The sequence below is a fragment of the Podarcis cretensis genome (assembly GCF_951804945.1).
Source record: "Podarcis cretensis genome assembly, chromosome: 11".
NCBI lineage: Eukaryota > Metazoa > Chordata > Lepidosauria > Squamata > Lacertidae > Podarcis > Podarcis cretensis.
The window spans coordinates 7,818,788-7,842,878 of NC_137180.1; the positions used below are offsets into that span (position 1 = coordinate 7,818,788).

At 42.6% G+C, this 24,091-nt stretch overlaps 2 protein-coding genes and 1 long non-coding RNA gene across 3 annotated transcripts in view; 1 reads left to right on the forward strand and 2 right to left on the reverse strand.

Moving 5' to 3' along the window:
• Positions 1-2,513: 2,513 nt before the first annotated feature.
• On the reverse strand, positions 2,514-11,093 carry ISCA1 (iron-sulfur cluster assembly 1). The gene is made up of 4 exons (XM_079996186.1): positions 10,923-11,093; positions 5,376-5,429; positions 4,036-4,141; positions 2,514-2,804 (listed from the first exon to the last, which is right to left on the reverse strand). Exons 1-4 carry the CDS (start codon positions 11,001-11,003, stop codon positions 2,656-2,658), a joined length of 390 nt encoding a protein of 129 aa, XP_079852312.1. The 5' UTR covers positions 11,004-11,093; the 3' UTR covers positions 2,514-2,655.
• Positions 11,094-11,192: 99 nt separating this feature from the next.
• On the forward strand, positions 11,193-16,082 carry LOC307227073. The gene is made up of 3 exons (XR_013843781.1): positions 11,193-11,359; positions 14,454-14,533; positions 15,523-16,082. It is a non-coding gene; the product is annotated as an uncharacterized lncRNA (long non-coding RNA).
• Positions 15,263-24,091, reverse strand: part of TUT7 (terminal uridylyl transferase 7) — a 43,198-nt gene continuing 34,369 nt past the window's right edge. Inside the window, exons 22-29 of the mRNA XM_079995992.1 lie at positions 22,974-23,151; positions 20,678-20,725; positions 20,490-20,581; positions 20,070-20,185; positions 19,465-19,781; positions 18,676-18,749; positions 18,165-18,228; positions 15,263-16,256 (exon numbers count right to left, since the gene is read on the reverse strand). Of these exons, the coding sequence (XP_079852118.1) occupies positions 16,189-16,256; positions 18,165-18,228; positions 18,676-18,749; positions 19,465-19,781; positions 20,070-20,185; positions 20,490-20,581; positions 20,678-20,725; positions 22,974-23,151 (957 nt within the window). The 3' untranslated portion in view covers positions 15,263-16,188. The remainder of the gene's footprint in view (positions 16,257-18,164; positions 18,229-18,675; positions 18,750-19,464; positions 19,782-20,069; positions 20,186-20,489; positions 20,582-20,677; positions 20,726-22,973; positions 23,152-24,091) is intronic.

Consider the following 24,091-nt stretch of genomic DNA (forward strand, 5'->3'; position numbering starts at 1 on the left):
TGATTGGGTTTCCTTTTTTTCCTCCTCCCTACCAATCCATTTTCCTTGAGTGTTGCTTTTAGATTATAAAATGGAAGGCAGAGATGGTCTTACAGATATTTGTAAGCTCTGCTGGGAGGAGCCTTGCTTTGGCTGAAGTGTAGGGTAAAGATCCTTAAAATAAAACAGAAATAAAAAAAAATCATTTAGGATTTGATGTAGAAACTACAAAATGTGTTTTCCATGTTTAGCAAAAGGTAATATTTATTACATGTCAACATTACATTATTGCACACGTGATAGATGATTAATAGTTACAATCTCTTAAGCTACTGATAACAAAAATTTACTTCCAATTTGCGCATCAGGCATTTAAATACAATGTACTTTCATAGTACTGAAGTGCACACTTTCATAAAACACAGAATATACAACATTTCTAAAAATATTAAGATGTAAGAATACAGCAATACCGTTTTTACACAGTACTGTCTACATTCAGTGTCCTCTCTTCATTCATTAAGAAGCAGTCAAATACTGGGGCTGTTCTCCATATGGAATTTTTGATTGCACTAGCCCAAAATTTCCACAGGGTAGAAATGCAGCAGTCCTAAGCAAAGGTTCTAATAGTCTCAGACATGCTCTTAGTCACTGGCCTGGTTTGCACAGTACATTAAGCCATGGTTTAATGTAAATGAGTTTCACACTGGTACACACTCTATGTAGTGCTTATTCTTCATTCCTGTTACTGACACACGAAATGAAACAAGCCAGAGTCTTAACTTCTTGTCACCCAAACCCAGCCTCATGTTTGTTCCCTTAAAACCAACCATGATCACTAAGTTTGTTTGGGAGGAAACAAACCCCAAACCTCAGTTTGGAAAAATTTCTTTTGAGTCCTGAATCTTCCAACATACTGCTACATAAGAAGCACATGAGTTCTAGTGCGCCTACATGCCAAAGTTGCACAGAACCGTCTGTCCCTCTTTCAAGCATTTTTTAAGTTGCACATTTGGTAAAAAAGGTAAAGGACCCCTGGATGGTTAAGTCCAGTCAAAGGCGACTATGGGGTTGCGGCGCTCATCTCGCTTTCAGGCCGAGGGAGCCGGTGTTTGTGCACAGAGAGTTTACCTAGTTGCACATTTAATTTACTACGTAGGAAAAGCCTGCCTTGAGCTTTTTCAAGAAACTGTGCAAGGCAGGGATTCCACAGCTCACCAGTTTGCCCCACTGCCGAACTGTCCTCACAGTTAAGATTCCCGGACTCCCAATGTTTAACTTAAATGCCAAGGCCTGAATGGGTAGAACTGTGGCAGCTGATAAGGTTATTGCACTAGTAATCTTGCACTGAAACACATGTACCATCCTCCCAACGCTGCATATCCCTCTCACATCAAGCACAGCGTGAATGCCTGTCTATATAAGATAACTGCCAGCGTTAGAACATGTTATACAAAGCCTTATGAAATACTGGGGTGAAAAAACGGCTCTGAGTTTTCTCAAACTAATAAAACAGCCACCACCTTCTTATGTGCAACAGTATTTTAGCTGGAAGATGATATAAACAGGCTTGTTTTTTTTTTTAAAAAATAATTCTTAATATGAAACATAATAAATCTCATTAAAATAAAAACAGTAGATTAAAAAAAAAATACTCCCTCCGTACTTGAACAGTTGTTATCAACATTCAAAGTTGGTTTTACAAGTAAGATGTTTTGTTCTTATTTAGGTTGTAATTTGAAGACTTCTTAAAATTAACTCAGGCCACAAGTTGTTAGGGTAACAAAATCACATCACCCAGAAAAAATAGTGTCCTCTGCTGCTTGACAGGAAGATAAAAATAAAATAAAATATCTAGACTTAGGAAACGTAGGGAGTGGTTTTAGAATTAGCTTCAGAATATTTTTAAACTGATTAAAACAAGCAAGGTCAAAGATTCAGCATTACCTTCTTTAAAATCACAGTGACTACATTGTTCCTTAAAATATTAGTGACTTTCCTAGTGGCAACCAAAAATTATTAAGGATGGTGGGAGAAAAGGGGGCAGAATATCCGCATGTGTATGATGTCTGAAATGCAGATTAGATTGCAATCCTAACCCTACTTACTTGGGAGTAAGTCCCATTGAATTCAAGAGGACTTACTTCAAAGTAGATATTGTTAGGATTGCACTGTGACTCACCTCAACTCTATTAGATCATATGCCCCTCAAAATTCAGACTTAACATTTGAAGAGAAAGTACTAAAAATACTTTGTAAAATTCTAGTACATGGTAGGATTATTTTTGCCTTAAAGCATGCATTAATGTTACGCCTACAGTACTGGAATTCCTTCTACTCCAAGATTTAAAAAGTAGCCATATGGCCTTAATACAATATTTTTCAGTCTTGCAAAGAACTGACAGGAGCTTTTTGCAGATTGAAATTTGAAGAGGTATCTTACAGTACACCTAAATATTCTGAGCTTCTGCAGACCAATTCCTCTCCACACTCTTAAACCCAAAATATACAAGGGCTAGAATTTAACACACAGATTACACTTTCAAAACACAGTACTTTTATTCTCCTGGAAAGGCAGCTGTATATTACAAAGCCTAAAGATGTGAAAACACACACACTGAGTGATTACTTCAAGAAAGCAGTTTTGTGGTCTTAAAAGTTAACAGTCCTGATGTTTTAAATGTTAAAGCTTTCTCCACAACCACACGTTCCTTTGATGTTTGGGTTATTGAAAACAAATTCACTGGACAGTTTGTCTTCTATATAGTCCATTTCAGTTCCTAGAAGTGTGAGTTGCGCTTTCTTTTCAATAAACACTCTAACACCTTGAGAAAAAGAAGAAGAAACAATTATGAGATTTGAAAGAGAGCAAATTCTGGATTCCCCCCCAGCCCATGCAAAATATTTGTGAACAGCTAATCCTTGTCCTAGCATGCATCAAGACACATTATTTCACCCAGAGACAAGCTACAAAGACCTCAGGCCTGTTGTACTACAGTTTAACACCCCCCTCCACATATTACCATATTTTTCGCTCTATTGGAAGCACCGGACCATAGGACGCAGTGGACCATAGGAGGGGGAGAACAGGGAAAAAAATTTTTTTTCTTGTTCTCCCCCTCTAAGTCAAGGTGCGTTCTGCGCGTTCACCCGAAGCCTCCGGAGCCCAGTGGGAGTTCCCGCTGGGCTCTGGAGGCTTTGGGTTCCTTTCGAGCTGCTCTTTGGGGCTGGCGGGGCGGGGGGGGGGAGCGCTGTTTTCCCCCACTGCCAGCCTCCAAACCAGGTTGGGGAACAGTGGGAAGGCGGCGCTCCGCCTCCCCGCTGTCCCCCGAGCTTGTGGAGCTGCACAGCGCGCCCCAGGCTTCAGGATACAGGCTGCTATCTGCAGGAACTCCCGTCGGGCTCCCAAGGCTTGCGGATAGCTTCCTGAAGTCTGGAGAGCGAGAGGGGTCGGTGCGCACCGACCCCTCTCGCTCTCCAGGCTTCAGCGAAAGCCTGCATTCGCTCCATAGGACGCACACACATTTCCCCTTCATTTTTGGAGGGGAAAAAGTGTGTCCTATAGAGCGAAAAATACGGTAGATTGCAACCGTTGCATGGTTGCCCTGCTCTAACTGCAGAAAAAGTGCTTTCTTTGTAATTCAGCATAATTCTAGTCAGATTGAGCTGATGCCACCTATTAGTGATTTATTTTCAATCTCTTTAAAATGTCTTGGCAGTGTCAATTCTGATGGACCATTTTTGTCCATTCAAAGCTGTGATTCAAAGCATAAACTTAGAAATGCTGCTCCAGTATGCGAAACTTACCACATAAGAAGCACATTCAAATATTAGACCTTTAATGGCTAGTTACAGAAATCAAGTCTGACTGGCGACAGCATCAAGTTTATTGAGAGAAAGTCAATTTATCAATGAAGTGAATTAGGGTTGCTTTTTAATTTACAGACACCAAATTTAGTGAGAAACCTGCACAACTGAGATTAAATGGCATTAACGATATTTTAGAGGAGTAAAAAAGGACTTACAATTATCTCTGGGATACCAAAACACACTTACCATCCTGTACTACTTCCTCATCAGAGTCCCCCTTTGATTTTGTGTATTCTAGTGTATAAGAAAGTCCATTACAGCCTCTTGTACGGACACCAACTTTAACGCCTACCTGAAACATAAGTTTAAAAAACCAGTAAGAAAACTTTTTAAATTAATCTAAAAATTTCACAGCATCAGCAGAAATAGAAATTGTTTTCAAACATGCATAACCTCAGCTAATATGATTAGTACATTTACACTGCTGCACAAAGTAGAATTATAAAATATAAAAAAATGTTTTTTTAAAATGGTACAGATTGTTAATACAGGAAGCCTACAAGGCAACAGTCAGTTAATCTACTAAAATTTCATGTCTGCATAGAAACGAAGGCCTGACATTCTCTGGTCTCCCAATCAGGAAAAGGTAATTAAGTTTCAGTGACATCAACAATTTGTGCATGATTCAAGCCCGGTAGATTTCATAAGCTGCATCCAACTGTATCCATCTGCTGATAGGTTCTTTTTATCCAGGAGATGCTTGTCTACGTGTAAAAGGGAAGTGGTGATATTTTATGCCAATTCTACCTTTCCTTTACAGTCCCCAGCACCCCTTACCCCAAAACCTTCTGCAGAAATTTGAAATACCCTTTGAAACAGCAGAGGAGGTGGTGCAGGGGGTTATAGGAACATAGAAAGCTGTCATACAGAGTCAGACCATGGTCCATCTGGCTCAATGTTGTCTATACTGAATGACTGCAGATCTCCAGACAGAGTTCTCTCCCAGCCTTAACTGAAGATGCCAGGGATTGAACATGGAACCTGCATATAAAATGGATTCTCTTCCGCTAAGCCTCAGCCCTTCTCCAATGGAATCTGCAAGCAAGCAAGCAATCCACACATTTCCTGCTTTCAAATGGAAGCTTTCGCTTGATCTAAGAGCATTCTAGCAGCACTGGGACACAACTGGATACATCCCAAAAGCACTAACTTTTTAAGGACTGGGACAATGGACTTAATGAATGAATCACATGTTATTCTAGACATTCCCACATGATATCAAGACGCTCAGCATGTTTCACTATATTTTTAATACATGTGAAAAAACAACAGTGAAGTTTCATCACTATCAACATGCAACACTCTAAAACCATTTTCACCAGGAACAGCATTGCCTTTCTCCGCTGCTGAACATGCAGTTGCAAGAGTAGTATAGTTTCAAATTTAAAATACAAAGTTCATCATTCACTCTATTTTACAATGTATTAATTCACAGGGTACCTGCTAGAACTATAACAAACAGCAGCACATGTAAACGAATATTAAACAGATGAGTAATGTCAGGCATACTCTCCATCTCTACTTACGTGGTCAGGTTTGTCTTTAAGCAGTTGTTTTATCTTCTGCACAGCAGATGGGGTCTGAAAGGTTTTTAGGAATAGCTTTGGATTAGATGAATACTCAGCTGCATCTTGTTATCTTTAATCAAAACCTGTTTTTCCCCCACCACTTTCAGATCCTAGGTTCAGTACAAATTCTCATGTCCCCACGATCATACTAGCAACGAACAGCAACTATTTGATTTCTTGATATTTTAGGATCAGGTTGTAACTAGAGATCTGTGAACTTCACTTGGTTTACTTCAAAACTGGGCTGAGCAAACAACAGAACTGCTCAGCAACTCTAGTTTTTTCAAGCACAATCCCAGAATTTGGTTGCCACACTTCCAATGGCATAACATGGTCTCAATCCACCCCCCATCTTTGAGTCCAAGCCAGTGTCTCCTTTCCTTTCCATTTCCCTAATTTGATGGCAACTGGGATACCTCAATCCCTGGATGCTACAAGGCAACTTCCCAGGCACCTGAGAAAAATAGTTTTTCCAAATCCTTAATATAGACATCAAGTGTCCTGGAGACTACTATGTTGCTGCTGTAACACACAAAGTGCACAGAGGGAGACACATTAGCTCAGATAATAAACAGAACACAAGAACAACATTCTGGAGAGATGCTGCTTTGTATGAAATTAGAGTGAGCATTTAGAGTTGGATAAATTTGTAATCCAAACCAAGTAACCATGAACTTAGGTAATGCCACTAGTTCTAAACATCTTGAATTACAGTGATACCTCCGGTTAAGTACTTAATTTGTTCCGGAGGTCCATACTTAACCTGAAACTGTTCTTAACCTGAAGCACCACTTTAGCTAATGGGGCCTCCTGCTGCTGCCCCACCGCTGGAGCACAATTTCTGCTCTCATCCTGAAGCAAAGTTCTTAACCTGAAGCACTATTTCTGCATTAGCGGAGTCTGTAACCTGAAGCGCATGTAACCTGAAGCGTTTGCAACCCGAGGTACCACTGTACATAAATAAGGTGACTTTCTGGGATGGATTCTACTCTGATTACCCCTAATTGTCACAAACACTGCAGCACAGAATCCAATGCAAATTTCTGAGAAAAGCATAAACTTCAGTAAAGTATAAAAAAGGAATCAACTGTCAGGAATAAATTACCCCGAGTAAGTGAAGCTAACTCTTCATTAGAAGAAACAAGGTGAGCTCAAAAGCGCTACGCTTAATAGAAATTGTGTCCCCTAGAGGGAGCTTGTCAGTTTGTTGCTGCAGTCTACTTGGAGACGTTACAGCTGTGAGATTAGAGATCGTGGGACCAGTCTTTTGACCTTGAACAGAAATGCGTTGGGAGGAAGTTTTGGCCTCTGCCCTCGACAAAACAAATGCCTTGCTGGGGCAGTTGCATAAGAGGATGAATTTGATGAATGACAAGTTGGACTTGATGACTGCAGTAGCCAGGGAATATGACTTAACAGGAAATAAGGATAAAGAAACTATACAGCGACCAACTCAGAAAACTGGTTTGATTGGGCAAGCGCAAGGGCAGAGGAAGATGGAAGAGGTTGGGATAGCACCCCAAGCAACGCAAATGGAGAGATCCAAAGTCCTGCAGGAGCAAAAGTTGCTGCATTGGAAGACTGAATTTGGAGTGTACCGGGAAGTGTTTGGACTTAAGGAAGCTCTTAAATCTGGTGGGACTATGAAATATGTTGAAAATAACTTTTTGGACAACCACTTTTTGGATTACAAAGATGATGACAGGGAGTGGGACTGTGGGGAATGGGCTGGCTTGATGAAGGAAATTGGAGCTTATTACCGGTTGGAATCCCCCGGAAACCTACTCCCCAAAGAGAAAGGGAAGAAATTAAGAAAGAAACCAACAAAAGACAAGGAAGAGTGCAACTACAAACAAGAACAAGAAAATCTGCAGAAGGGGCATAGAAGAGACTTAAGGGCCTCTGATATAAGAACACCAGATTGATGGACTGGATGGAATGTATAGAAAGGACTGACATAATCCGAAACCAGGAAGAAGGGACGTTGGATAATAACTAGGGGAAAATTTCTTTTTTATTTTTGGAATTAGTGTAATATTAATGAAATTTCAGGGAAAATGTTGGAAAGGAATTAATTGGCTTTAGTAGAAAGGATTTAAGGAGTTATGTATAAATATGGTTTAAATTTTGAATTTTAAGGCTTTTAAGGTAAGATAAGGTTAAATAAATTAAGGTAAATTGAATTACAAATTATGGTAAAACACGGAAAGGATATGTTGAACTAATTAATAAGATAGATTGTTAAAACAAATTAGTTAATAAAAATTGAAAAATATGGGAAGAATTTGCTGAAACATTGAATTAAGTTAGAATACAAAAAGGGAGGTGTGAGGAGGTCTAAGAAACAAGCAAATGAAAAGATGTAATATGAGATGTGTATTCTTCTTTTTTCTATTCTCTTTTTTTTCTTTTTTTCTGTAGCGTTGTTTTCTGTTTTTTTGTTGTAATTGTGTATTTTTGAAATTTTGAATAAATAAATATTACTTAAAAAAAAAGCGCTAGGCTTAATGAGCACAGCAATTATTTGGTAGGTCTTGCCCCTATGAGGCAGTTGCAGAGGCTAAAGATCCCAGCCTTCCCACAACTACCTAAACTCCTCCTCTCCTGGGTCCTTCCCAAGCAATCTGAAACTTTGCCATTGCACCTGTCTCTGTTCCTCCCTTTTCATACCTCTTTTGGTCCCGGGAGACCAGGGGAGGAGGGCAGCCTGACACAGCAGCAGGAGGAGACACCCTGGATTCTTCACCAGCCTGACTCATCTCTGCCTCTTGGCCTCCATCCACTCCTGCTTCCACTTCTGCTTCTCTCTGCCACAGACTCTCCCTGCTCACTAAACCCTGTTCCCTCTTCGGACACCTCTAACCAACTGAGCTATCCAGGCTGACATTCTCCTCCCAAGGCTTCTCCCTCTGACCACTCACTGTCATCCCACCACCAATCCCCAGCCTCTGAGACATCATCTAGCTGGTGCCTCCCAACATTCCCTGGTGTCTAGCCAGTCCGCGACATCAACTACGCAATCTGTATATGCTAACCATAGTTAATGGCTTACCATAAAGAACACATTGATCTTGACTACTTTGCTCCTTCTTGCTACCAAACAGGAAGAACAAACCACAATCTTGGGCATACAGTGGTGCCCCGCAAGACAAATGCCTCGCAAGACGAAAAACCCGCTAGACGGAAGGGTTTTCCGTTTTGGAGGTGCTTCGCAAGACGAATTTCCCTAGGGGCTTGCTTCGCAAGACGAAAATGTCTTGCGAGTTTTTCCGACTTTTTCCCCCTTTCCCCTCCCCAGGTGGCGCTGTGGGTTAAAGCCTCAGTGCCTAGGACTTGCCGATCGAAAGGTCGGCGGTTCGAATCCCTGCGGCGGGGTGCGCTCCCGCTGCTCGGTCCCAGCGCCTGCCAACCTAGCAGTTCGAAAGCACCTCCGGGTGCAAGTAGATAAATAGGGTCCGCTTACCAGCGGGAAGGTAAACGGCGTTTCCGTGTGCGGCTCTGGCTCGCCAGAGCAGCGATGTCACGCTGGCCACGTGACCCGGAAGTGTCTCCGGACAGCGCTGGTCCCTGGCCTCTTAAGTGAGATGGGCGCACAACCCCAGAGTCTGTCAAGACTGGCCCGTACGGGCAGGGGTACCTTTACCTTTACCTTTAAGCCGCTTATCTGCTTATCCACTAAAAGCCGCTAATAGTGCTAATCCGCTAAGCCGTCAATGGGCTTGCTTCGCAAGACGAAAAAACCGCTAGACGAAGAGACTCGCGGAACGGATTCTTTTCGTCTTGCGAGGCACCACTGTAGTGTTATATCCAGTTCAGGTGACAAAACAAGCCACATTTGTTCTTGCTTTACTGACTATGGTTGAGGACTACCCAACCAATCTGTGTAAGCTGGCAGGGGGAGATAAGGGTCAGGCACACCTAGCAGGTGCCATCCTGCTCCCCTGCATGCATTCCTCAAAGAGAATTCCTCATACGAGAAGATGGTTTATGAAGAAAGAAAAAACATGCCATACTGCTCATACTGGGTTTGGCCAATGAAAAAAAATTCCTTTCTCGTATTCTTCCCCCACTTTGTAAAAAGAAAAGGATATTCCAATGATCAGACACAGAGGATGACTAGGCTACATCTTCAATGGTTGCATGTAACATATTCAGTGGCTGGAACTTGTCTGAAGAGCCCTATGTGCTTTGATTAGGGAAGCTTTTAATATTTGATGTTTTATTGTGTTTTGAACATTCGGTTGGCAGAGTGGCTGAGGAAACCCAGCCAGATGGGCAGAGTACAGTGATACCTCAGGTTAAGAACTTAATTCATTCTGGAGGTCCGTTCTTAACCTGAAACTGTTCTTAACCTGAAGCAGCACTTTAGCTAATGGGGCCTCCTGCTGCCTCCATGTGATTTCTGTTCTCATCCTGAAGCAAAGTTCTTAACTCGAGGTACTATTTCTGGGTTAGCAGAGTCTGTAACCTGAAGCGTCTGTAACCCGAGGTACCACTATATAAATAAATTGATACTACTACTACTACTGTTGTTGTTGTTGTTACTACTACTACTACTACTACTGTTGTTGTTGTTACTACTACTGTTGTTTATGTTTATGTTTATGATGATGATGATGATTATGTGGTCCACCTTAGCGGAAACAGGACTTTCCCAAGTAAATTCCTTTAAGGCAAAGGCTTGGGAACCAACGAGACTGCATGGGGGGGGGGGCGCCTAAATTATATAATTTGGTACCTGAATGATAGGGACGCAGGTGGCGCTGTGGGTTAAAGCCTCAGCGCCTAGGACTTGCCGATCGAAAGGTCGCGGTTCGAATCCCTGCGGCGGGGTGCGCTCCCGCTGCTCGGTCCCAGCGCCTGCCAACCTAGCAGTTCGAAAGCACCTCCGGGTGCAAGTAGATAAATAGGGACCGCTTACCAGCGGGAAGGTAAACGGCGTTTCCGTGTGCGGCTCTGGCTCTGGCTCTGGCCAGAGCAGCTTTGTCACGCTGGCCACGTGACCCGGAAGTGTCTCCGGACAGCGCTGGCCCCTGGCCTCTTAAGTGAGATGGGCGCACAACCCCAGAGTCTGTCAAGACTGGCCCGTACGGGCAGGGGTACCTTTACCTTTTTACCTGAATGATTGGTATTAGTAACTGTACTATAATTTGGCATTATTATTATTAGGCTATTATTGGACTGTAATTGAAAACTAATAAAAATTCTATTTTACACACACAGAGAGATAACCTGCAGGAGCAAAGCAAAATCTCCCTCCCTCCTGTAGCGAATGGCATCTCCCAACCAAGGCAAGGAGGGGAAACGCTTCACCTTGCGAACTTCCGCCTGCCACCCCCAGTTCTTGATGCGGCCTCTAAGACCTGCCCCTCCCCCAGCCCCCTGGAACACGCCGCAACTGCGCCTGCGCAGTCCTCTTGTTTACCGGCCAGCGGAGGGTCGAGAAGCCCCGCCCCCAAGCGAAAGGTGAGGTGCGCGCGCACCCCCCCCCCCTCAAGGACTGACCAGTGTGAGGGCGGCTCTCGTGGCCTGAATCTTCCTCTTGCTCACGGCCCGAACGGTGGCTCTGACCATGGAAGAGGCCATCTCTCCCGCTCCGCCCTGTCAGCCTCGTCCTCCGAGGTTGTCCATGGACACGGCGCACGGAGCGACGCGCAGCAAGACGTCACGGCGCGCGGGTGGCGTCACTGGAGGGGGCGGGAGCTTAAGGACGGCGCGCTCCTATTGGGTACGCGGCGGGCCAGTGGGAAGTCTCGCGCGCGCTCTCTCCTCTTCCCCCCCCCCCCACGTCCTTCTCAGGATGGCTGACCAATCAGCGGAGAGAGGAGGAGCGGGAGAGGCGGGAAGAATTCGATTCCGGCCCTTGAGGGGAGAGAGAGCGGCTCGCCCGCTGCGGAGGGATACGAGGCCGAGGGGCGCCGGGATTAGTTCTCTGCGCGGAGGTGTAATACTCAGGCGGGAGTAGTTGGCGCAATAGCAATAGGAAAAACAAAACATTTGCTTTGTCTTACTTAAAACTTATTTCAAATTCAATAAATTATTAATCTTATTGAAATATACTCAGAGTCGCAAAGGGATTCCATGCTCTTTATTCAGCTCATAGTGGTGAGGAGGAGTGAGTGAATGTCCCCTCAAAGTATCTGCTTTATATACATTATTTACACAATGGGCTGCACAGGATTGGCTAATTCCGGAATTCTACTGAAAGCCAATCAGGTTGTGGATTCACTTCTATCTGGAGCATGATTGGGTGGTTCCTGCCAACCAATCATACTGCTGCATTGTTCTAGGACCAATCAGACTGCTGCATTCTGAATCCTATTGTTCTAGGACCAATCAGACTGCTGCAATTTGGATCCTATTGGTCTAGGACCAATCAGACTGCTGCAGTTTGGATCCTATTCAACTCAGTACATGTTGTTGTTGTTGTTGTTTAGTCGTTTAGTCGTGTCCGACTCTTCATGCCCCATGGACCAGAGAACGCCAGGCACTTCTGTCTTCCACTGCCTCCCGCAGTTTGGTCAAACTCATGCTGGTAGCTTCGAGAACACTGTCCCACCATCTCGTCCTCTGTCGTCCCCTTCTCCTTGGGCCCTCCATCTTTCCCAACATCAGGGTCTTCTCCAGGGAGTCTTCTCTTCTCATGAGGTGGCCAAAGTACTGGAGCCTCAGCTTCACGATCTGTCCTTCCAGTGAGCACTCAGGGCTGATTTCCTTCAGAATAGATAAGTTTGATCTTCTTGCAGTCCATGGGACTCTCAAGAGTCTCCTCCAGCACCATAATTCAAAAGCATCAATTCTTCGGTGATCAGCCTTCTTTATGGTCCAGCTCTCACTTCCATACATCACTACTGGGAAAACCATAGCTTTAACTATACGGACCTTTGTTGACAAGGTGATGTCTCTACTTTTTAAGATGCTGTCTAGGTTTGTCATTGCTTTTCTCCCAAGAAGCAGGCGTCTTTTAATTTCGTGACTGCTGTCACCATCTGCAGTGATCATGGAGCCCAAGAAAGTAAAATCTCTCACTGCCTCCATTTCTTCCCCTTCTATTTGCCAGGAGGTGATGGGACCAGTAGCCATGATCTTCGTTTTTTTGATGTTGAGCTTCAGACCATATTTTGCGCTCTCCTCTTTCACCCTCAATAAAAGCTTCTTTAATTCCTCCTCACTTTCTGCCATCAAGGTTGTGTCATCTGCATATCTGAGGTTGTTGATATTTCTTCCGGCAATCTTAATTCCGGCTTCGGATTCACCCAACCCAGCCTTTCGCATGATGAATTCTGCATATAAGTTAAATAAGCAGGGAGACAATATACAGCCTTGTCGTACTCCTTTCCCAATTTTGAACCAGTCAGTTGTTCCATATCCAGTTCTAACTGTAGCTTCTTGTCCCACATACAGATTTCTCAGGAGACAGATGAGGTGATCAGGCACTCCCATTTCTTTAAGAACTTGCCATAGTTTGCTGTTTGCCCCTCAAAGTATCTGCTTTATATACATTATTTACACAATGGGCTGCACAGGATTGGCTAATTCCGGAATTCTACTGAAAGCCAATCAGGTTGTGGATTCACTTATATCTGGAGCATGATTGGGTGGTTCCTGCCAACCAATCATACTGCTGCATTGTTCTAGGACCAATCAGACTGCCGCATTCTGAATCCTATTGTTCTAGGACCAATCAGACTGCTGCAATTTGGATCCTATTGGTCTAGGACCAATCAGACTGCTGCAGTTTGGATCCTATTCAACTCAGTACATAACACTTATTAAAAAAAACCCACGCACATTGAGGTACGTCAGAAACCCAGGTTGCATTCTTTTATTTTGGGGTCCCTCAATCTTAGGTATTTGGGAGTAAATCCCATTCACTGCAGTGAACTACCCTTTGAGCAAAGGTATAATAATAATAATAATAATAATAATAATAATTTATTATTTATACCCTGCCATTCTGGCTGGGTTTCCCCAGCCACTCTGGGCGGCTTCCAACAAAACACTAAAATACAATAACCTATTAAACATTAAAAGCTTCCCTAAACAGGGCTGCCTTCAGATGTCTTCTAAAAGTCTGGTAGTTGTTTTTCTCTTTGACATCTGGTGGGAGGGTGTTCCACAGGGTGGGTGCCACCACCGAGAAGGCTGGTTCCCTGTAACTTGGTAGAATGAGCTGCACTCTTAAAGACATACCGTAATTTGGCATCTCGTTCAATAGGATTGTTGAATAAATTAACTGAGAGGCCTTTTGACCAATTGCAGTAAATGGTAAAGGACCCGTGGACGGTCAAGTCCAGTCAAAGGCGACTCGGGGGTTGCGGCGCTCATCTCGCTTTCAGGCGGAGGGAGCCAGTGTTTGTCCACAGTCAGTTTTCTGGGCCATGTGGCCAGCAAGACTAAGCCGCTACTGGCGCACGGAGGACCATGACGAGTGCCAGAGCGCACGGAAACGTCATTTACCTTCCCACCACAGCGGTACCTATTTATCTACTTGCACTGGTGTACTTTCAAACTGCTAAGTTGGCAGAAGCTGGGACAAAGCAACGGGAGCTTCACTCCGTCGCGGGGATTCAAACCGCTGACCTTCTGATCAGCAAACCCAAGAAGCTTAGTGGTTTGGACCACAGAGCCACCCATGTCCCACTGCCAATTGCAATATCATGAATTCAGAACCATTAATTAAGTTTTGGCAGACTGACTCCATTTCCTCAGGTCTGCTGTTGTTTTCAGTTCCCGCAGCTTTCCGGAAAGCAGTCCATTTTAGTTTGCACAATCCATCCAAGAGGAGGATATGCAAAAAAGTTATTTGACCCAGGTTGCAATACCTACTAAACTATTCCTGTTGTAAGTGGAGCGGGATCCTTTCTGGGTTCTGGAATTTGGCCTCTGAACCTAGTGCCTTGTTTGGGGCTAAAGCTCCCATCCTTTCTGATCACCACCTATGCTAGCTGGGGCTAACAGGAGTTATGATCTAAAATATTTAAAAGACACCAGGCTGGGGCAGACTGCTGTTAACAGACATCCTTTATTCTACAGCTATCCTTGAACCACAGATTCCAGAAGAAAGCCAGTTTGCTGGGTCACAGAGGAGCTTATATGAACAAGGTTTCACTTTTGTAAACACTACTTTGAGGGCATCTGTCAAAGGTGGCGTGAAAACCTATTAAACAGAACCAAGTTCTACTATGATCTAAAGATATTGGGGACGTGTGATTAGAAATGCTTCACAGTAATTTTTATACTTCCACCAGTTGACCAGAGAGATTTTGACACACAACACAGTGACTAAACTTACTAAACGTTTGCAAATTGTATAACAAGCTCCGCGTAGCAGGTCAAGTGCTCAGATGCTTACTTAAATGTACAGTGTCAGGAATTGTAAGAAAAAGCCTGAAGTACAACCAAATGCAGAAATTGTCTATCTGTGCTGTAGTACTTTAAACAGCAGACACTTGGACGCATGCTGATAGGGATGTCCGTCTCACTGAAAGTGATATTCCAAGGATGAGTAACTTCTGATTTCTGTCTACCTGATTTCCATTGACTCATCTCCAGATCAGAGATTGTCAGTGAAGCCGATTACTTAATGTTTTACATCCTTTGAAAAGCCAAACCAACTCTGAAAAATTATTAGCTTCAACTGGAATACCTGTAACAGTTTATAGTGCAAGAGGGAAGCAAGCTGCCGGATGACTTCTTATATAAGGACATTGCTCTCTCTTTTTAAAAAAATGTAAAGTCTAATGTTTTGTGCAACCTGCCTTGGAAGGATACATTGAAAGGATGAGTAACTAATAAATAAGACTAAATCTTCTTTATGATTCATACAATACAAAAAAAGGAACTTGAAAGTTTTCACTTGGTTGGTTTATTTCAAGGTCATAAATAACAGTGGCCTAATTTTTTGTTGTATATTTTTCCTGGAAAGGGTATGTTGTACCATATCCAGAAAACCTGACATTAAGCCTTGATGACAATAAAAAAGCAAATCCTTGTCTACTTCATGGATCTTCTTCACTTTTCAATAAAGCAGAAGTGGATTCATTTTAACTGCCAAATATACCTCTTGTTTCCTTATGTGTTTTGTGTTTTTTGTGTGTTGCAGACAATGGGAAAATATTACAGCAGCAGCAAACAGAACCAGCCTCTCAGTCTCTCCGTACAGAAGCACAGCAGCATATCAAACCATAAAACAACAAAGGGAAGAATTCATTCAATGGCACTGCTTTTCTACAGAGATTTTACATAAAAGTTTGCTTACGTCCATGTGTTAGCTCCCCACAGATTAAAATATTTGCAAATACGGCAGTAGCAATCCAGAAACATTTCAAAACACTTTTACGCAAGGAATCAGTAAATGATCATAATTAATAAATACCCTTTTAATCCTTCAAATATAATATTTTGAAGGAGACACTATATTTGGCTTGCACATCATTTAAGTGCACTCAAAACATTCTGATCGAATGTAGAAACTCTTAGAAGTGGTTTGAGTTAGGAACCTCCCTGATCTACATGTTTTACCTAGTAAATACAAAAACATGGTTTTCTATTAAAATGCTCATCTATTAAGAGCTGGGATTCATGGTATGAACAAACATTAAAATCCATTGCTTTTTATCTTTAGCAATTTAATTAAAATAAAATGTGTTTTCTTTAAACATATTGAAGACTGTTTGTGCTGCTGTTTTGTGAACCTGGAGGCTATAAAGAAAATAAACATTTAAGGAAATGGACGGTCTGTATTGCAACGTAAGATTGCTTCGATCCCTCATGAATCTTGATGAGGCCTCTTCTGTGAAGCTTTTCCCTGAGTCATATATTTACTGGAAAGGCTGCCTGTATATGGGGAGAAAGACTACAAAAATGAGTAAATAGGTAGAAACCAAACCAGTTAATTTTTTAGTAACATATGTTTTTAGGTTACAATGATGCAAACTCAGCAGAGCCAAGAAAAACGGGGCACTTGGACACTTCCAAGTCTATTCCAAGCTACCCACCATGTCTTTGACTGTAACCTCCTGTTACACATCTACACTAATCACTTCAATCTCCCAGGACATTCTATACAAGATCTCAAAGAAGCTGTTCTATTACAAAGGAATTTCAGAAATAGACTGGAAAGAGAAGCTGCTGAATTGCAACTTATTACCAAACTTAGAACCATGGAGAGACCTGGTCTGAACAAAGACATTGGATTCTTATCTCATTATACATGACAAAGCCATTTTTCACCTTCTCACCCCTTGCTTTTTCCTGTAAGACCTATTGCAGTCGTTAAGAGTCGTCAACAGGCTCATCACAGCTATCTGCCAATCACCCAATCCCACCACCCTTCTGAGTAATACCCCTCCCCACCTTCTCACTATATAGAAGGGTCTGGTGACTTCTGTTTCAGTGTATCTGAAGAAGTGTGCATGCACACGAAAGCTCATACCAAGAACTAACTTAGTTGGTCTTTAAGGTGCTACTGGAAGGAATTTTTTTATTTTGTTTTATCTACACTAAAGCACCTTCTTTGTTTTCTCTAAGCATGTCTCTGTCATGATCTCAAGGCATATTTATCCAGCGGCACCAGCATGCCTCCACTTCTGTATTCCTTTCTTTGGTCTGTTATTTCTGCCCACACATTCTGTCACTAAATTTGTTTCTCTTGAAGTTTCCACTCTGTAGATGTCAAATATTGCAGCAGCTATTGGAAAGCTCCAAGTATCCCATTCTTTGTTGAAGTGCTTGAGTGGTGGTGGCCGTGCAAATGCAGGCATTCTGGGATAAGACTTTGTCTGAATCTATTTCAACTGGTTTTGTTATTTACTAGTGCTGTCTTGATCACTCTGATGGAAGGAGAGGGGACCCCAACTCTCTTGGTTCTTCTAGACCAGGGTGGGGAACCTCTGGCCCAACAGACTTCCCCATTTGGCCTGTAGGCAGGGCTGTTTTTGCCAAGCCACACCCACCTAACCCACACCTGATACAACATGACAGCAAGAGTGGGACAGGTATAATAATAATAATAATAATAATAATAATAGTAATAATAATAGTAATAATAATAGTAATAATAATAGTAATAGTAATAGTAATAGTAATAATTAATAATAATGTTATTTATGATTTATACCCTGCCCATCTGGCTGAGTCGCCCCAGCCACTCTGGGCAGCTCCCAATCGAGTGTTAAAAACAATACAGCATTAAATATTAAAAACTTCCCTAAACAGGGCTGCCTTCAGATGTCTTAAAAATAGGATAGCTGCTTATTTCCTTGACATCTGATGGGAGGGCATTCCACAGGGCAGGTGCCACTACCGAGAAGGCCCTCTGCCTGGTTCCCTGTAACCTCACTTCTCGCAGTGAGGGAACTGCCAGAAGGCCCTTGGAGCTGGACCTCAGTGTCCGGGCTGAACAATGGGGGTGGAGATGCTCCTTCAGGTATACAGGACCATTTAGGGCTTTAAAGGTCAGCACCAACACTTTGAATTGTGCTCGGAAACGTACTGGGAGCCAATGCAGATCTCTCAGAACTGGTGTTATGTGGTCCCGGCGGCCACTTCCAGTCACCAGTCTAGCTGCCGCATTCTGCATTAATTGCAGTTTCCGGGTCACCTTCAAAGGTAGCCCCACAGGTAAAGATGTGACTGGTAGAGTGCTATGCAAGGGACTTGTGAAGAATGCTCCAGTACACCAAACGACCAGCTGATTCTCATGCGTGCAGAATGCTATGCATAGGCCAAGTCTAGTTCACAAACCTGATTGGGGACTCAAGAATATTCTTCCTTTCTGTTTCTTTTTTTCTTCTTGTAAAAGCAGTCCCTTAAAAAGAAAAACCAGGAGTGACCATTTGAAGATAGTTATTGCAAGATGTACAGTGGTGCCCCGCAAGACGAATGCCTCGCAAGACGAAAAACTTGCTAGACGAAAGAGTTTTCCGTCTTTTGAGGTGCTTCGCAAGACGAATTTCCCTATGGGCTTGCTTCGCAAGACGAAACGTCTTGCGAGTTCTTGCGAGTTTTTCCCCTTCCCCCCCCCTTTTGCTAAGCCGCTAATAGCCGCTAAGCCGCTAAAAGCGCTAATCCGCTAATAGCCGTGCTTCGCAAGACGAAAAAACCGCAAGACGAAGAGACTCGCGGAACGGATTAATTTCGTCTTGCGAGGCACCACTGTAATAGCAGCATAACATTTAAAGTAAGAATTGTGCTATGCGGCCAAAAGTTAATTTTTTACTTTAAAATAAATAAATCACACGTGGTAACTGTTTACCTGATTCAATCGACCAGAATGCTTAACAGCACTGGATAAAGGGGACCCACATGGACTTTCCAACTTCAAGGCACCTAGGAAAGTTAAAATCTAATGAGATTAAAATTTACCTTACAAGAAAAATCTACTTTGGAAAAATCCACCTATTAATTGGAACAGTAAAAAGCATGCCAAAGGTCAACTTTCAAAATATTTTTTTTCTTCCTTCAGGGCAGTTCTGATTTATTTATTTTTTAAAAAATAAATTCCCCCACCCGCTGGCTTTGTATTTGACAACCACGAAGGCTGCCATTTGAAGTAGGGGCTTTCCCTGCCCCATGCTCCCATTGAAAATATCACATATCTTAGGCTGCTTTTACTCTCTCTCTCTTCCTAAGGGGGGGGGGGGAGACAGCTTTGGTGGGGGAGCTTTTCAACAAGGAAATGGCATAAAGGGAAATGGTTAAAAAGCTACCAGCCACTCCTAGGAATCAAACGAAACATCTGAAAACATTTACTCTCTCTACTGAAAAGTATTTCAGAACCACAACTTTAGAAAAGTTTTATGGGACAATTTACTGCATTCATCCATTGTGGGAGGAGGGGGAACTAATTGTTTTGATAATGTTACGCTTAAGCTTATATCCTGTTTCATGATTTTTTTTTAAAAAAAACATCATATTGGTTGCCCTCGTCTGCAAAGAAAAGAGAAGAGAAAAGAAAAGACGCCCACAAGTGTCACTAAAATTCCCAGTTGACCTTAAAACATATTTTTAGTACCATGAACCCTATTATTGTTGGGCTGAGTACCTGCAGCTCCTTTGTGCTGAGGGCACTCTTTTTTAATATGTCCTTCCCTTCCACAAATAAAGCAACGCTTTTCTCTGTCTTCCTGTCGCTTCCATTTCTCTGCTGGCTGCTTGGGTGTCTTCTCTTTTGCAGTTTCCATTGCTCCCCTACCCAATTTGTTTTTGTTAGGTGTACATATCTGCAATCTCCCATCTTTTAGCAGGACATCTCTTTCTGCAATTTTAACAGGGGTCTCTTTTTCCTCTTTACTTCTTTTTTCTTTGTTTTCTGTGTATCTTTGGTTTTTAAGATCTTCACTCTCATGCCGTCTTCTGGGTCTAAGAATGCATGAATCACAGTAAAATTTATCTTAAGGCAGCCTGAATATGAAAAAATGTACTAAAATTCCCTTAAGGCTTGCTAAATGTCACACTAAAGCATTTATATGTGCTAAGAATTACTACACCAAGGGGTTTCACACCCAACGTTCCCCAGTGCACTCATAATATTTCCAATCCACTAACAATGGTTAGGGAATGGGGAGCGTTATGTCTGCACTATTGTCAGTAAAAAAAATCTGCACAATTAGAGGCATATTATCCTTCAGCGAGGCAAAGTGTACTTACTTTCTCCGCATGGGACAGTCTTTCATGAAATGCCCAATTTTACCACAAATCCTGCAACATCTATCATTTGGGGCCAGTTCGCCTTCTGTCAGCACTTCTGGGTCAAAAAAATATTCCTAACAAAAATACAAAATGTTAGCATTGAACTGAAATGGGCAATTCTTTCCGACTAGTGCAAAACAAGCAAACACTACTGGTTGCATATTCCTGTGTTTGAAAATTTCAGCAGGGACTAGTGAAACATCTAAGACAGGGTTCCTAAAGTGTGGCTCACAAACTGAATTCAGGTAGTTTATAATGATTTTAAACTTTATTTTTGTAGGTACTTTTATTTTTTATCTATATAATTCAAATTGTAATGCAGTACAATACAGCATAGAACATCTTAATAAAATGTTGTTAGAAATCTAACACACTCACCATCTTTGAAGAGTATTCTTTAGGAAATCCTCTTACCGGGGTTCCAAACACCCTCCTACCATTTATAAAAGCCTTCATTATAAAGTTTGTCACTAGAGTAATCAAAACAAAAACAATGATCAATTAAATGGAAACAGAGTCATATAAAAGTATATCTCTGTACAACATAATTTAAGGCAATCACTTACTTTTTCTTGACAAACCGGCTCCAAGATTGTGATTCAGGTCGAAAGGATCTGCAAGAAGGGTGTTGCAGGTTTTAACAAAACCCATATTAAAATAGCTCATGAACAAACAGAATCCAAAGAACAAAAAAACCAATGGGAATGCTGCTTACATTTTTAATGCTGAGCCACATTTATAAAACAGATTACTTCCCCTTCCTCATGTACAAAGAAAGGGAAAACACTGAAGAGTGATCTAAGATTTTGATGACAAGAAGATGAAAAACCTTCAACAAGAAAGCAACACTTGTTCAAACTGAAAAACTAAGCCAATCATTTTATTGCAAAAAAAAAAAAAAACATGTATAGAGAAAAAACTGTAGTACAGGGGAACCCCTACTTACTCAGGGGTTCTGTTTGCGGCCACCAAAGCAGAGCGAGTGGAGATTCCCCCGTTCCGCCCCCACATACCATCTTTTGGCACCAAAAACAGCGCATGTGTCAGTGGGAATGTGCATGCTGATTGCACACAAGTGGGGAGACACCACAGGCAGAGGGAGCAGGCAGAAAAAGAACCACCAGTAAAGCGTGCCCGATCCTTGTATTTACTAGTTTATTAAGAACAGAGAGGCAGGGATTATATAGATAACACTGCACAGCCAAACAGAACTAGTCACTTGGGGATTACCAGCATGAGCTCCCTGACAGCTAGCCAATAATATTCTATGTCTATTCAAGGGAAAGCTAGAGCAAATGCAAATCAAGGCAACAAGATATGCAAGAAAGCTGGAGTGATAAAAGGCTGCCCTTTGATGGCCAATATCACGTGCCTAGCATGGCCCATGACACTTCATAAGACACAGAAGGGAAGATCAAAGGAAGCAAGTTCAGAGTCCAACGATGGCATACTACAAAACACCTCCATCAGTCCACTTTATATACCAATCTAACTTGGGGTCTAGGGATGCAGGCGGGGCTGTGGTCTAAACCACTGAGACTCTTCGGCTTGCCCATCGGAAAGTCGGCAGTTTGAATCCCCATGACGGGGTGAGCTCCCATTCTCAGTCCTGCCAACCTAGCACTTCAAAAGCACGTCAAAGTGCAAGTAGATAAATAGGTACCACTCCGATGGGAAAGTAAATGGTGTTTCCGTGTGCTGCTCTGGCTTTGCCAGAAGTGGGTTAGTCATGTTGGCCACATGACCCGGAAGCTGTCTGCGGACAAACATCGGCTCCCTCAGCCAGTAAAGCGAGATGAGCGCCGCAACCCCAGAGTCGTTTGCAACTGGACTTAACTGTTCAGGGGTCCTTTACCTTTACCTAACTTGGGGTCTATTGGTGTTTCCTTCCCCCTATATCTCACATCCCATTGTTTAACATAACGCCTAGCGTAAAGGTAAAGGACCCCTTGATGGTTAAGTCCACTCAAAGACAACTATGGGGGTGCAGCACTCATCTTGCTTTCAGGCCAAGGGAGCTGGCATTTGTCCACAGACAGCTTTCTGGGTCATGTGGCCAGCAGGACTAAACCGCTTCTGGTGCAATGGAACACCGTGAACACCAGAGCGCACGCAAACACCATTTACTGTCCCGCCACTGGTATCCATTTATCTACTTGTACAGGTGTGCTTTCGAACTGCTAGGTAGGCAGGAGCTGGGACAGAGCAACAGGCGCTCACCCCGTTGTGCGGATTCAAACCACCAACCTTCTGATCGGCAAGCCCAAGAGGCTCAGTAGTTTAGACCACAGCGCCACCTGCATCCCTATAATGCCTAGCCTCCTTAATCTCAATGTATGGGGCAGCTTTTTCATGGACTAGACGCTTCCACAGATGAGTGTCAAAGAAGAAAAGGGAACATGGTACCCTTCTCAGAAGGCATCAGGAAGCATACTGTGCAGGTGCATTACTGTCAAGTGGACAGCAATGTTCTGGGCGAGTCAGTGATCTCATCTGTGCTCATGCCAGGTGGGGCTCAGTGCTGAAGCAACAGACCTGTGGTGTCTGCTGTCTCTTCCCACCCCTGCTGGTAAGGGTCCTAGGTTTCCCCCTCCCATATTCAGTTGAGCAAAGTGGCAGTTGTGCCAAGGCATTGTTAGTCTCAGCTCGCGGTGTATTTTTAAAACTAATTTGCCAGTACAATGCTTTTCAAATCAGGTTGCTAAAATGCAAATTCCTTCGAGCAGTTTGCTGCCTATACTGTGACAAACCTTTAACTGTATTACTCCCCCAACAGAAATTAAGCATTTCACCAAACTTGGCCCTGTTGTTCAAATATATTTGTTAAATGATGAATAAAGGTCTCATAATTTAGAGGAATACCTTCAATGACTATGTATTTTGAAGTCCACTGCTTCTTGAATGTTGTAAGCAAACTTTTTCTTCGGATACAGATAACGTGCTCTTTAAAATCAAATTCTTCAGTATAGAAACGGAGAAGTCCTAGCCATAATTCACCAATGGATTCTTTGTTTTTACCAAAGTCTGGCCAAACTGCAGGCTGGAAGTGAAATATATGTCTTTTTCAGGTGTAGACAATAGCATGCAATTTACTGATCTCTTCTCACTCTTTGCCTAGATGTATGAATTGTTCCAACCTTGTAGAAAGGGTCAATTGCCAGTTACCCTGGAGCTGCCAGGCTAAAGAGAAACATACTCTATCCAGGGGGCTACTGGACTGTCAAGGTATTGGATTTGTGTTTATGTGAATTATTACAATATATCGTAAGCCGCATTGAAAATCATTGGATTGAAAAGATGGATACAAGTCTTCTACTAATTTAAGTAAACTGGAGGGTTACTAACTGAGAACTGCTAGTAAATCTTACGTCTGCTGAGATCCTCGGATCTGGCTGCAAATATTTTGCCAATCATGAGCTACCAAATAAATGATGGGTTAAAATGACCCCATCTACTTGATTGGCAAGCATTTTCAACATGAATTCTGCAAATAGGTGTGATAAGAGTGAAACAGTTTTGATGGTTCATGCAAGGAAGGTTCCAACTGCTAAATATATACACCACAATTCAGGTTTGTAAGGGGTTTTATTAACTCCCCAAAAGCCTTTGCAGTGATATTTTTACACAAACATAAATTAATACTTAAGTAAATCAACAACGTTCTGTGGGATAATCTGCCTCATATAATCAACACGTTTAAGTCTAATTAATGAAGGGGTTAAGACCATAGAGTAAGCTGTCCTGCCAGGCTCAGCTTACCTCGGGAATTACTAATAATCAAGCCTTTGTTTCCCTCTAGCCTACATGTGAACTCTAGTGTGCAAAGAGTTCTGAGCTGCTGCCTCCAGCCACATGGCTCTAACAAGCCTCTTTTAAGTTCCTGTACCAATAATTTAGGAACTTTCACCAGTTTGGAATTAAACTAAGTTTTACTGCCTATGCAACATGAATCTGACCTCTGGACAGTTTATGTGAACCAT

What these genes read in the sequence shown, in the direction of transcription:
- ISCA1 (XM_079996186.1), bottom strand. Translation starts at nt 11,003, where the DNA reads ATGGCCTCTTCCATGGTCAGAGCCACCGTTCGGGCCGTGAGCAAGAGG. An exon ending in CGAGAGCCGCCCTCACACTG is followed by an intron (nt 5,430 to 10,922) that starts GTCAGTCCTTGA and finishes AAAACCTTTCAG; the next exon opens with ACCCCATCTGCTGTGCAGAA. An exon ending in TGAGGAAGTAGTACAGGATG is followed by an intron (nt 2,805 to 4,035) that starts GTAAGTGTGTTT and finishes CTTTTTCTCAAG; the next exon opens with GTGTTAGAGTGTTTATTGAA.